The 14705-nt window shown below is 40.8% G+C and overlaps 2 protein-coding genes and 1 pseudogene across 3 annotated transcripts; 1 reads left to right on the forward strand and 2 right to left on the reverse strand.

The window, feature by feature from the left end:
• Positions 1-14705, reverse strand: part of LOC113498864 — a 256390-nt pseudogene that overhangs the window by 207697 nt on the left and 33988 nt on the right.
• On the reverse strand, positions 1930-11427 carry LOC113498865. 2 transcript variants are annotated; one of them, XM_026879017.1, is made up of 10 exons: positions 11295-11427; positions 10142-10319; positions 9449-9588; positions 9082-9219; positions 6963-7088; positions 6380-6472; positions 5059-5198; positions 4455-4547; positions 3744-3863; positions 1930-3040 (listed from the first exon to the last, which is right to left on the reverse strand). In XM_026879017.1, the coding sequence occupies exons 1-10, from the start codon at positions 11356-11358 to the stop codon at positions 2156-2158; spliced, it is 1977 nt and encodes a 658-aa protein (XP_026734818.1). In that variant the 5' UTR covers positions 11359-11427; the 3' UTR covers positions 1930-2155. The 2 variants fall into 2 exon arrangements, with proteins under 2 accessions (XP_026734818.1, XP_026734816.1); XM_026879015.1 differs by having other exon boundaries at positions 5053-5198.
• Positions 12004-14142, forward strand: LOC113498872 (gamma-secretase subunit pen-2). The gene is made up of 3 exons (XM_026879030.1): positions 12004-12206; positions 12377-12481; positions 13061-14142. The coding sequence occupies exons 1-3, from the start codon at positions 12146-12148 to the stop codon at positions 13198-13200; spliced, it is 306 nt and encodes a 101-aa protein (XP_026734831.1). The 5' UTR covers positions 12004-12145; the 3' UTR covers positions 13201-14142.

The raw sequence follows: 14705 nt of genomic DNA on the forward strand, positions 1-14705 counted from the left end.
TTAATTATGGCAACACAATGCTTATTTAATTTGTTCATTGTTTCTTAAAAGTATGAGAATCCACAAGTTGTTACATTTCTTTAACAGAATAACTAATATTATTTAAGAAAAATATTTAGACACTGTGTATGTTTGTCACGTCTGTATGCCTAAACGGCTGAATCAATTTTGATGAAATTCGATATAGAGGTAAATGACACCATGGAATACCATCAAAAGCTCTATTCGACTGCATCAAAAAGACGATTTAACACCTTAAAGTGACAAAGCCAGCATGTCACTTCAAGGCGACTTAATTTCGAATTAAATTTGAGTCTGTTAATATGTAACAACTTGTGTTTTAAGAGAAATCGTTTTATACTAATATTAAATCGTATTTAAGTGCGAGAGACGAGCAGTGGGCTATATTAACCGTATTCAAGTTTCACAAGTTGCCCAGCAGTGGGCAAAGTATTAGTAGTAACTACAAAATTTTAGATTTTTTTTTCTATGAAACAGTCACTTATTTTTCATTTACCAGTTAAAAAATAATTTTCATTATTATTAACAAAATGAATTAATAAACATATTAAAATGCTTTCTAGTTTATACAGCCCACTACATCGCAATATAATGACAATCTAAGGCACTATCACAATAAATTACGGTGGTATGTTAAAACTATACACACGGTCACCCATCATATTCGCGACCTCGCACATGGCTGCTTTACTTTAGGCAATCTATATTTGTGACTGATTAAAGCTGTTAATTAGGGTCTGTACACAGGTTACATGTCTCCTCGCCAACGCTGACGGATCCCTCAAATGTATTGAACTGACAAGTCAGAGTCACGTCACTTGTCGAAGAGGAATGTCATTCACATACATTTGGAGTTTTATAATGTGATGTAATATGATCTAGTCACCTTATTAATAAAATTAAAGTATTATATATGTTTGAAAGTGTTATTGGACTAAATATCAGAGACTTGAAGACACTAATATTTATATACACATAACGATTTAATAAAAAGTTGATCAATACAAATAAAAAACGACTCATGTGTTATGCAAATATTTTGACCAATTACTATTATTTTCAGACCAACTCCCGCATTAAGAAATTTAATCCTTGTATCGTAGATTTCAAAAACATTCAAGTCACATGCACAAAGACACCCAGACTCTGGACAAGCATTCGTGGCTCACACAAATGCTTGTCTTTTACGGGGATCGGATTTGAGACAAGTGTATTGATCAACATTTTAATGTAAAAATTATAATATTTTAATATGATTATAAGAAATATATTTAAAATACATATTTTTTGTACTGATTTACCTTACTGAGATTCATAAAAACGCTTATTATACATTATTTAAGGCTCTTTATACACGTGGTGAGACAAATCTTAGGTACTCTATGGTTGTAGTCCCCTATGTATCCTTACTAATATTATAAATGTGAAAGTGTGGATGTTCGGATGCTTGTTACTCAATCACGCTAAAACGGCTGAACGGATTTAGATGAAATTTGGCATACATATAGCCATTGACATGGAAAAGAACATAGGCTACCTTTTGTCCCGATTTTTGAAATAGTTCCCGAGGGAAAATTAAAAAGGTATGTATTTCCATGGAAACGGGGACCTTCGAACGTTATAAACTGATGTCCACGCAGACGGAGTCGAGGGTAACAACTAGTGAGTGTGTATGGGGGGACTATATCGGGTATCAAAGACATATCGCCTTGTGTACAAAAAGCCTTATTTCTTGAACCTATTTTATTTAACTGTTTTATCCATACTGGTCCATTTATTAATTATATTACGATACTAAGTTTTTCTGTTTTATACAAGAAAATGTTTTCGTACTTTGTAAATTAAATAAATAAACGATTTTCAATTGATTTGATTTATCTTAAATATATAATATTCTTATTATTTTAATACGCAACGTAAAAAAAAATGGTTTCAATTATGATATACTAAAAATAGTAAAAATGATTTTGGGACAAAATGTTGATTTCGTTAATACATAATATACCCAAGTGTATACGTTTTAACATCAAAACGAAAAAACTAGTTGATTTTATAAACTAGTTCAAATAAAAACTAGTCGCGTCAAACAACTAGTTAACCTTATCAACTAGTTCCAAAGAACGAGTTGATTTAGCTAACAGTTCACGGTTGTATCATTCGCGTTCACATCACTATCGATCGCCGGCAAATTATTAATAATAGAACATAGAGATGGGACATTATTATTTACAGTACTATCGCTTGTATTATTATTAGTTATAACCTGTGAACTTTCGCCATTATTATTATTATTAATAATAGATCGGTCTCTGACGCTCGCGTTGTCATTTTGAGTAGCATTTGAAGTTTCCCCTTGTGACGTGTTGGATGTGCCCGGGTTCTGTACATTACTAGGGTTCCCTAGCTCGTCGTAACAGGGCGGCATTTCTATATTATTTCTTGCTTCTTCATCGACCCTTGCATTCAGTCCCTCTCGACTCAGATACTCAGGTGGGGGTCCAAAGAATTTACATCGCATAGCTTCGTTATAGGGCGGGGGTCTGGTCCCGTCGGGCAAAACGGGGTAATTCTCAAAATTCGCCCCTAAAAGTCGTATGGTCCTACCGTTTAGGGTGTAAGTGTCGTGTGAGGTCATTCGGACGAAGTCTAGGTCGTCTATGTTAATTTCTGCTACGTTGGGTGTGTCTGGGCGTCTGTCTGTCTCGGCCCGCCTCCCGAACCTAGGTATAGTGAGTTGAAACCTACCTAGCTGTAGGGTCAGCCTCTGTCTGTCCAGCTGGTCTATGACTCTCTCTAGTGTTGTGTTAGAGTTCCTCCGCATATAGTCGACCGGTGTCGCCATATAGTTGAGGTCTCGGCCGTAGTCCCCTGTCTCGGGGTTGGTGAAGTAGAACTCCGACGTGTTCAGGTCGCAGTAGGTCGGGCTGCGGTAGTTGTCCAGGGTTCGGTTCCGCGTCGGTGAGTTGTTTAGAGAGGAGGAACGGACGTTTGTTAGTTCAACGTCGCTTTGGGTTGGTACCTTAAATTGAGATTTATTGCTGAAGTTTTGTATAAAAATCCTAACTCAAAAAGTTAAACACTAAAATCTTAACAACATTTTTTTAAATGTAACTTTATTTGGTGAAACTTTCTAACTAAATAAATTAATTAAACTGGGGTAAAATATTTATTCTTGAAAAGAGAAAAGTAAGTGAAGTGGCGAGTTTAAACAGTATATTCTTAACAAGATCGTAGAATTAGCTAAGGACAAAGACTTTGGCCTTAGAAACTTAATTTAGATACATTTAGATATTTTAAAGTCAAAGCATATTTTATTATAACTAACTCAAACAACCTTATTCATCATACAATGTGGGGACCTATAATTATAAATAAATAAATAAATAAATATTACACATACATTGTTCTGAACCCAAAGTAAGTTGCTAAAGCACTTGTGATATGGAATTTAGATACAACGAAGGTACCTCAAACAACCAGACCCGAGACAATGTAGAAATGTGTTTTTTTTTTAATTGATCGAACCCGGGACCTCAGAGCTAGCGACACCTTGAAACCGGTGCGTACGCCACTCGACCACGGAGATCGCCATTTGACTTACATATAATTGGCTGCATGTTTCATAAGTTGTTTTATAATTACGTCTGTTAATGCTGTTGGTTTTCCAAATAATAAATAAATAAATATAGACAACAATAAATGTAAAGGCTCTGCTGACTCACCTGTCGATACCTAGATGAGAATATAGCGGACAGTCTGGCGAGCCCGAAGCCCCCCGCGGGAGGCTCGGGCTCCACCGCGGTGTCTGCGGGGGGCGCCGCGGGGGGACACTCTGACCCGCACTGGGGGAGAGACAACAACATAGAAATCATGAAGATGGAAATAAAGTATTTGTCAAAAAAAATATCTGATTAACTTAACCAATAGGTTAGTCAAATAGATATCGGAACAAAATAAATAAAAAACACATATGTAAAAGCATAGTGTTACAAAGATATGCCACGGAAGTTGGTGCTAATAACGTCACTTGCCGGTAAAACGTTTACTGGTAAGTGACGTCACACGATATTTTAACTTGTTGTATAATCCATATACCCCACAATACCAATATACAGACAATTTTCACATCTTGATTTCGGAACAGGAAATAAATTACGAGACACAAACATTAATCCCACCGCTATTATATTCTACTAGCTTTTCACCCGCGGCTTCGCCCGCGTCATGGTCGGTTATACCGCGTTTCCAAGAGAACTCTTCAAAAGTCCGGGATAAAAACTATCCTAAGTTCTTTCTGAAGGTCAACTCTATCTCTGTACCAAATTTCATTAAAATCAGTTCAGAGGTTTAGACCGGAAAGCGTAACAGACAGACAGAGCTACTTTCGCATTTATAATATTAGTAGGGATAGTCAATAAAGTAATATAAGTCACCTGTAGCGCGTGTCTGGGTGATGTGGGGGGCGAGGCCGCAGGAGAGGCCTCCAGCAGGCGAGACGCCTCGTAACACGGCGGGAAACGCTGCGGCTGTTGTATATAATAATAAACATATAATTAGTACAGCGATAGACAAACAGACACATGTCACGCGCACAACCGATATGTCACGCAAACGGATCTCGGAACCCGCACCACATACATATCTCACATGTCACACATATGGAGTCTCACATGTCACACATATGGACCTCACATGTCACACATACAGATCTCACATGTCACACATATGGATCTCACGTGTCACACACCTATCTCTCATGTCACACATACCGATCTCACATGTCACACATATGAATCTCACGTGTCACACACCTTTCTCTCATGTCACACATACAGATCTCACATGTCACACATATGGGTCTCACATGTCACACATACGGATCTTACGTGTCACACACCTACCTCTCATGTCACACATACATATCTCACATGTCACAAATATGGGTCTCACATGTCACACACCTATCTCTCATGTCACACATACCGATCTCACGTGTTACACATATGCATCTATCACACCAGTCACACGCACCTGTACCTGCGCGTACTGCAGCGAGTAGTGCTGGCGCGTGGCGCGCTCGGCGTGCGCGTACTCGCGCAGCGCGGCGCGCTTCATGTGCATCTTGCAGATGGCCGACACCAGCAGCACCACCGCGATCATGAAGATCAGCGCGCACGCTGCGATAAACACGGACATTCATCATTTAAGACAGGTTTACTCCGATATTAAATAGCGCTCATAGCACGAAAATGTCACAAAAACACATCAAAACCTAGGAAAAGCATACATGAATCAAACGCTTAACCTAGAGGAAGAATTAACACGCGACACATCGCATACAATGGAATTCGCGTGATGACCTCTATCACTATCCTATCCACGCAGATAGCTAAGAGACTGGAAAAGCCGTTTAGTTTTGATACCTAGCTTAGCAGTTGCTGAAAATATACTAATACTACAAAGAAGGAAAAAATCATCATCACCCATTATAACATACTAGCTGTTGCCCGCGACTTCGTCTGCGTGGTTAGAAGATATAAGTTATGACTTTTTCTTCGCTCCTATTGGTCGCAGCGTGATGATATATAGCCTAAAACCTCTCTCGATGAATGGTCTATTCAACACAAAAATATTTTTTCAATTTGAACCAGTAGTTCCTGAGATTAGCGCGTTCAAACAAACAAACAAACAAACTCTTCAGCTTTATATATTAGTATAAGTATATTAGTATATAGATGCCAACGATATCTTCGCTACGTTTCATCGATTTTTAATTTCTCGCGCGGAGATTTTAATATTACGATAACTCATTACCTATTCACTTTTTTGGTGTAGTGTAAAAGGCAATTTTGTTCTATATTACATGTATAATATATCTAACTTATTTATTTGGATAAGGATTAATACTGTATTGTTAAAAATAGGTTCGTAAATAACCCATAATTTTACTGTATTAAGAAAACACATAAAAATGGTTATTGTGGGTTATCCTTGGAAGATAGACATATACCACCGCGGACTTTTTTGTAGATTTATTAAAGAGGTACAAACCCGCCATACATTGTTTTGTTGTAACTCAAAAGGTTTTGGCAGCGTTCTCGAGGAAAGCTCTCGAATGGCTTAATTTTTTCCGACATGTTTAACTAATATCGTTGTAATATTGTCAGTTTACACAAAACCTAAACTTATTATACACTAAAACCTTCCTCAAGAATTGCTCTATCTATTGTTGAAAACCGCATCAAAATCCGTTGCGTAGTTTTAAAGATTTAAGCGTTCATAGGGACATACAACATGACACATGACAGAAAAAGCGACTTTGTTTTATACTATGTAGTGACTATGTAACACAACTCACCAGTAACAGTGTATATGGTCGACTGTATGAACCCGTAGTCGTCGCCCGCGTGCCGGTCCTCGAACAGCGGCGGGTATTCCACATCCACGTAGCCTGGAGGGGTGACAGTACTATATAGTTGCATGTTTGGGGGTAATTTACCAATTTACATAGTCGATGAGTCCTGAACGCTAGTTTTTGATGACGATTCAGAATGGTATGGTCATAGAATCACACTAATGCTAATCACAGTTTTACGTGTAACTGAAATGTCCAAAACATACTGTGGCCAAATTACTTCAAACATATGTGCAAATTACCCCAACATATCACCAACATACTATGTATTAGTATTAACACTAAGCATACCAAATTACCCCAAACATGTCTACAAATTACCCCAACATCAAACTCCTGATTTTACACAGACTTCCTTCCCTCAGACAAACAAAAGATAATCATCTCGCATTAAGTAACTTAATTCTTATATCTCGAGGGTTTCACAAACATTCAAGTCACATGCACAAAGACACCCAGACTCAGGACAAGCAACTTAGTAATATACCGTTACCTAATTTTACCCCAAGTTCTTCCTCCCCCTTACCTTCGAGCCTGGAGTAGCGCGGGTGTTCGTCGCAGCAGGAGGGCTGCTGGCACAGCGGGCTGTTGGTGCGGCAACACGCCGACTCCGATATGCAGCGACCCGTCGAACAGTTGAGTTTGTCGTTACCTGAGGGAAGAGACCAATATGTAGGTGAGTAATAGAAGTTAGTGAGAGACTTTTAGGGGGCGCATAAAACCTGGTGTAAGAGTACTAGTAAGCGATTTAAACTAGATTTAGTCCATAAACATCATCGGCCTAGTTTTTCCCAACTATGTTGGGGTCGGCTTCCAGTAAAACCGGTTTCAGCTAAGTACCAGTGCTTTACAAGGAGCGACTGCCTATCTGACCTCTACCCAGTTACCCGGGAAACACGATACCCCGCCTTGGTTAGACTGGTTATCAGACTTTTTCAAGCTTCTGACTATCTGCAAGAACTGTCAAAGACGTAGGAATAACTGCTGGGACGCACACCTTAACGTGCCTTCCGAAACACGGAGGAACTCGAAATTTATGGACTAACCGCGTCTAGCACCGATCACGATCGATCACGATCAGTGATCGATTCACTTATGCGGTTATAGATTAGCTACGAGCTTATCCATAAACACGTTCAGCATTTATAGACCCGCTCAATAATCACTGTCGCTTCGAGTCGCGGCGCCCGTCCCTCTCTCTCTAGCCACTCCTCTCTCTCTCTCTCACACTATACGTACGCGCGCAGGTGTGTGGCGGGCACATGGCGGGCGCCTCGTCCTCGGCGCGCTCGCAGTCGCGGCGCCCGTCCCTCTCTCTCTAGCCACTCCTCTCTCTCTCTCTCACACTATACGTACGCGCGCAGGTGTGTGGCGGGCACATGGCGGGCGCCTCGTCCTCGGCGCGCTCGCAGTCGCGGCGCCCGTCCCTCTCTCTCTAGCCACTCCTCTCTCTCTCTCTCACACTATACGTACGCGCGCAGGTGTGTGGCGGGCACATGGCGGGCGCCTCGTCCTCGGCGCGCTCGCAGTCGCGGCGCCCGTCCCTCTCTCTCTAGCCACTCCTCTCTCTCTCTCTCTCACACTATACGTACGCGCGCAGGTGTGTGGCGGGCACATGGCGGGCGCCTCGTCCTCGGCGCGCTCGCAGTCGCGGCGCCCGTCCCTCTCTCTCTAGCCACTCCTCTCTCTCTCTCTCACACTATACGTACGCGCGCAGGTGTGTGGCGGGCACATGGCGGGCGCCTCGTCCTCGGCGCGCTCGCAGTCGCGGCGCCCGTCCCTCTCTCTCTAGCCACTCCTCTCTCTCTCTCTCACACTATACGTACGCGCGCAGGTGTGTGGCGGGCACATGGCGGGCGCCTCGTCCTCGGCGCGCTCGCAGTCGCGGCGCCCGTCCCTCTCTCTCTAGCCACTCCTCTCTCTCTCTCTCACACTATACGTACGCGCGCAGGTGTGTGGCGGGCACATGGCGGGCGCCTCGTCCTCGGCGCGCTCGCAGTCGCGGCGCCCGTCCCTCTCTCTCTAGCCACTCCTCTCTCTCTCTCTCACACTATACGTACGCGCGCAGGTGTGTGGCGGGCACATGGCGGGCGCCTCGTCCTCGGCGCGCTCGCAGTCGCGGCGCCCGTCCCTCTCTCTCTAGCCACTCCTCTCTCTCTCTCTCACACTATACGTACGCGCGCAGGTGTGTGGCGGGCACATGGCGGGCGCCTCGTCCTCGGCGCGCTCGCAGTCGCGGCGCCCGTCCCTCTCTCTCTAGCCACTCCTCTCTCTCTCTCTCACACTATACGTACGCGCGCAGGTGTGTGGCGGGCACATGGCGGGCGCCTCGTCCTCGGCGCGCTCGCAGTCGCGGCGCCCGTCCCTCTCTCTCTAGCCACTCCTCTCTCTCTCTCTCACACTATACGTACGCGCGCAGGTGTGTGGCGGGCACATGGCGGGCGCCTCGTCCTCGGCGCGCTCGCAGTCGCGGCGCCCGTCCCTCTCTCTCTAGCCACTCCTCTCTCTCTCTCTCACACTATACGTACGCGCGCAGGTGTGTGGCGGGCACATGGCGGGCGCCTCGTCCTCGGCGCGCTCGCAGTCGCGGCGCCCGTCCCTCTCTCTCTAGCCACTCCTCTCTCTCTCTCTCACACTATACGTACGCGCGCAGGTGTGTGGCGGGCACATGGCGGGCGCCTCGTCCTCGGCGCGCTCGCAGTCGCGGCGCCCGTCGCAGACATACTGCGGCGCCATGCAGCGCTTTCCGCACCAGAACGCGCCTCGACCGCAGTACTTCGGGCCTAAAACAACACATGACTTGATATAACCGTCCGTGTTTAGAAGATCCTTTGACAGATCCTAATTTTGACCTAAAGTACCAAACAACACAGAGCTGGCTTGATTTAATGTGAAATATTATATAAGATAGGATTTTTCTATTCTTTTTTAAATATTACAAAACAGTTTTAAAGGGTTATTTTGCGATTTTGTCGACCGAATCTAAAATAACAACCAACGACAACAACTTACCCCGGGTCTGGACCAGTATGTACTTGGTGACGCTGAAGGGCGGCGCTGAGCACATGTAGTGGCCGCTGTCCGACTCCTGGAGGTCGTACTTCGTGAGGGTACTACTCGTCGTCGGGCCCTTTGGCTCCACTTGAAACATACTGGAAAGAGAGTCTGCAGTGAGAATGGGGGAAAGATATGACATGACAACATGTCACAAACTGGGACTAAAACCTTGTCTTTTGGGGTCATATTTATGACTTGGGGTAAGAATAGGGCTGCTTTCAGGGGTCATGTCAGCTATCAATTCAAAATGAATTCAAAACATTTAAATAAAGAATGCTTCTAGCTATACTATATCTGTTACCAACTGGGGTGATTGATTACGTCTAAATAGGGTAAAAGTGCTTACTAGGTCAACATTATTTTTAACTGGGGTAAAATCTAATTAAACTTAACATTTGAACACATGCTCTATAATATAAAAATAATTTATTTAAAGTTAGCCAAAGAAAGGCATATTAGAAACATAAAATTACATATCTAGTGTCACTAAGTTCAACCAAAGCATCATTCCCATGAAGAAATAAAAGAACAACCAAGAAACTCCATAGGTTTTCAATAACACCCAACATTTTCTAGAAATTCAAACATAAATCTATTCTTAATATTCTATATCTATCTCCTACCCTCTCTCAACACCACAATACTCACACATCGTTCGTCCCATTCTCCTTCATATAGTTCCAGACATACACTCTGTGCGTCGCCTCGCCTCTCAGCTCACACACCAGTGTCAGGTTGTCGTGCACTCTTCGGACCAGCACATCCGTGTACTCCGGCTCTCCTGGCATGTAGAGGACGAGAGATGGTGTGGGGATGTCTCCGGTACCTGCAGAAGGGAATGGAACATTACTGTTAATAAGCAGAACCTCATAATAACTTTCGTAATAATCAATTGATAACATTTTTCATTAGTTTGGCTTTCGATCTTGCCGCCACCTCCAGCCAAACCTTAGAGCTTATGCGTGTACATTTAAACCTGTTTAGCTGTTGTGAAAAAAAGCACCTACCTTCATCAAATTTGTCCACCTATATTTTTTTGTCTGTTAAACTTAATGTTTACCGTTTATTCATTCCATACATGTTGATGTTCAGTGTGTTTTTTACTCAAAAATATAACTTGTGCCTCCGAAATTCATATTGTGCATATCAATTAGGATCTGAGGATAAAACATGTTTGGTAATCTTTTATCTTAACTTTGTCTACTTCCTTTTAATGTTGTAAATTCAGATTCAGATCTTATAACTTGACAAAAATATAAATATTTATTATTTGAATAAAATGATAAAATTATCTCTTGTTAGTTTCCATAAACAAGGCACTACAAATTGAATATGAATTGTTTTCAATTGAAATAACTTAAGACAATTAACCAATAGATAACTTGCATAAATTGATAACTTTTATTAATATTTATGAACTAAGTATGCCAAGTAATCCATTAATTAGAGGAATTTATAAACAAAACAACCAGGATAGTGGAACAAAAGTGAAAGGATCTATTTCTATAACTCATACCGTTACGTAGACACAAAAATAGGTTTTTTTTGGCGGATGTAGAAAAATTGTGCAATGTAAATATTTATTTCAGTTTTCCTGTTGCATTCTGAGATAGATTACAAGTTTTTTAACGCGAGCCTTGTCCTTAATTGATAAGCCTAACTATAAGCCTCGGCCAAACCAAATTTCAAGGCCAAAAAAACCTGTATCGTACCAAAAAAAATATTTTTGGAAGATGCCAATTTTTTGGGTATTATGATGAACTGTAACAATTGATTTAGCGGTTTGTCTCACAGTACTTACATGCTTTTGAACTATACAGAAGAAGAATAACACTGGGTAACAAATTGTTGAACGAAGAAAACATTTTTATTTACTTTTTACACATTTTCAATTATTGACATTCAACAAATTACGCCATTTTTGTTTCTTTAGGTATTTACGTTCCGGTCTACTTTGTAACTTGACATTCGTAACATGCAATGTATTCATCGAAATTTATGGTTTCAGAAAAAACTATTTCTATTGTTTTTAGACATATAGTAAATAATTAAAGAAAATGTTGTTTCCCACGATGGCATAAACTTGTGGTAATATAAACATTTGTTTATGAAGTCTCGTACATCTATATTTCGATATGCGTCTACAGAAACATATAGATTTGATTTTTCAATATACGAATCATTAAAGATTAACTAAACTTGTTTATGAGATCTTAATTTAATTAAACCTGCCTATGCACTACTTGCACTTATGTCGACCGTCTTTATTCATTTTTTATCTTTATCTGTTAATTTTCAATATTTTCAACGCATTCTTATAAACAACAGCATTTATGAGTTATTTCTGTTGCTTCTAAAAATCATACAAAGTAAAGGAACGTAGCTAAAACATCTTTAGCATTACAACGTAATTTGTCAAAAGTCGCATTTCTCTTTCGTTTTATGTACTTTAGACAAAGCAGACAATATAAAAAGATGCTAAATTTGCCGACTTTATAATGGTCAACGTTGTAGTAAATGTCACATTGACTGAGTCACGAAAACAAGATTTTAGCCAATTTGTTGATAAATCTATGAAATTATTACAATTGGCTAGCGTATTTGCAGCTGTGATAAAAGATTCCATAGAAAAAATAATATAATAACACAATAATGGATTTAACACGACTACCTAATGACAAGAAGCTGCAACTTTGCAGATGGTATTTCAAAGGTATTGTTTTGTTCTTTTTAATCGTTTTGAGACAGTTTATAAATATTTTAAACATGCACTAATTAAATAACCGTATCAATGCTACCAACTGCAAGGCAGCTTACACCTTTTTAAAACAAATCATCAATAATATTTTTTTAAATAGAGATTTCGTTTTTTCTATTTTCTAGTGGGCTGCTTGCTTCTACCTTTTGTATGGGCTGTCAATGCCGTGTGGTTCTTCAAGGAAGCCTTTATGAAGCCTCCTTATGATGAACAGAAGCAGATAAAGAAATGTAAGTATAACTTGATATGTCGTAAAACATTTCCACATGAAATTCATCAATTGGTAGGTCATCAAGAGTGGGTGGATGAATAAAAGTGATTCCTTTGCCTTGCAGTGTGACACCAAAAAAATATGATCATTGAGACCATGTGGATTTTTATTTTATAATTGAATGACAGATGTATAAGACAATATCTTAACAACATAATTCCTTTGCAATATTATCATAAAAATGTAATTATTTCGAATGATAATGTGTAATGTTAATGGCAATTAAAACCCTTACAATCCAGTACAAAACATATCTGAACAGGATTTTGTCCTATTGGTCTAGTGGTTGATGGCCCTGACTGCTACATCAAAGGTTATGGGTTTGATTCCCACCCAGGACAAATGTTTGTGTGATGATCACGATCATTTGTTCTGTATCAGGGTGTAATTTATCTATATTATGTATGTATTTAGAAATATACTTACAGAAAAGTATATAATCATTTGTTTGACATAAACATATGTATACATACATACACACGCAGGTGCATGCATGTAGGTAGTTGTGGAATATTATTACACTATTTTCCTCTCCTAGATGTAGTGATGAGTGCAACAGGCGCGGCGGTGTGGGTGGCGGCCCTCGCGGTGTGGGTCACTGTGTTCCAGTTGCAGCGGGTCGCTTGGGGACCCACCGGGGACTCCCTGTCCTTCATAGTGCCACTTGGGAGGGCCTAGGAAGGGCCCAGCTGTGAACTTGCACTACAGTGATGTGATTCAGTGTTGAACTGTGTGGGAGGGTGCTGAAGTGTTGTTGATGTCAAGGAGTATTGTGGACAGGAGATGGGTTTGTAATTTTGTATATTTGTTAATGTGATTATAACTGAGATTGATGTGTAATTAATAGATTTAAAACATCTAAATACCCACATTTCTAAATGTCACTAAATTCTAATGTTATCAAAATTGGTCTAGTAGTTTTTGTAGTTGTAAATTCCATTGTCATTCAGTTTGAAGCTATCGTGACAATATCAGCCTGCTAGCCTATCGGGAAGTGCCTCAAAATTTAGTTACAAACAAGTCAAGTCAGTCCATAAAAACATGGGAAAAGCTCATGTTTATTTCAAATTCTATCAGTTTTTGTAGTATACAACATACATAGGTACTTTAGAACTAGGCTATTCCTAATTTAGTAGGTGTTTTAATTGGTATAAGACCATTTACAAATATACAATATTGGAAGTTGGGACTTGTTGTAGATCCAGGTTAAGAATGATTGTATTGAATGAATTGAAGTTAAGTTTTATAACCTATGATATTTATAAGTTGGCTTATTAATTAAAGAGTTATTGGTAATGAAATGAGGCTTTCCTTCCAAGAAATATTGAAAATAAAAAATCAATGCGAAAACTTGTGCAGGACTGATATGGCCAATTTTTGTTCTGAAACATGTCCAGAAAGATGTGTTTTTGAATGGTAAATTAAGTGGTAAAATTGGTTACAAAGGCCGTCTGACATTTCTTTCTTTTAATGTGAATTAAATGTGAAAAAAAAATTGTTAGCCAAGTCCAAAGTTTCGACTAATAGAACATCCATACATGCTTTCTTTGTACCCACATGTAATATTTAAGTAACTACTTATGTTATTTGTAACTGTAAAATAATTAAACTTGTATAAAGTATTTAAGATTTTATTTTTACCTTTTAAATGCTGAAATGCTCGGCATTTCTCTGCGGGATCGAATCAGAAATGAGGAGATCCGTAGACGAACGAAAGTCGCCGATATAGCCCGTAGGATTAGCAAGCTGAAGTGGCAATGGGCGGGCCACATAGCGCGAAGATCGGACGGCCGATGGGGCAGAAAAGTTCTGGAGTGGAGACCACGTACCACCAAGCGCAGCGTGGGACGGCCACCTGCCAGATGGACCGACGACCTGGTTAAAACCGCTGGGTTCCGTTGGATGCAGGTGGCAACGAACCGGTCGCGCTGGAGAAATTATGGAGAGGCCTACGTCCAGCAGTGGACTGCTATGGGCTGAGATGATGATGATGATGAAATGCTGAAAGCAAAAATAAGATAAAGGCTGCAATTATGACGACCTCCGTGGTCGAGTGGCGCACGCACCGGTTTCAAGGTGTCGCTAGCTCTGAGGTCCCGGGTTCGATCCCCGGCCGGGTCAATGTAAAAATTCACATTTCCACATTGTCTCGGGTCTGGGTGTTTGTGGTACCTTCGTTGTAT

Source organism: Trichoplusia ni, chromosome 11 (assembly GCF_003590095.1).
Source record: "Trichoplusia ni isolate ovarian cell line Hi5 chromosome 11, tn1, whole genome shotgun sequence".
Taxonomy (NCBI): domain Eukaryota; kingdom Metazoa; phylum Arthropoda; class Insecta; order Lepidoptera; family Noctuidae; genus Trichoplusia; species Trichoplusia ni.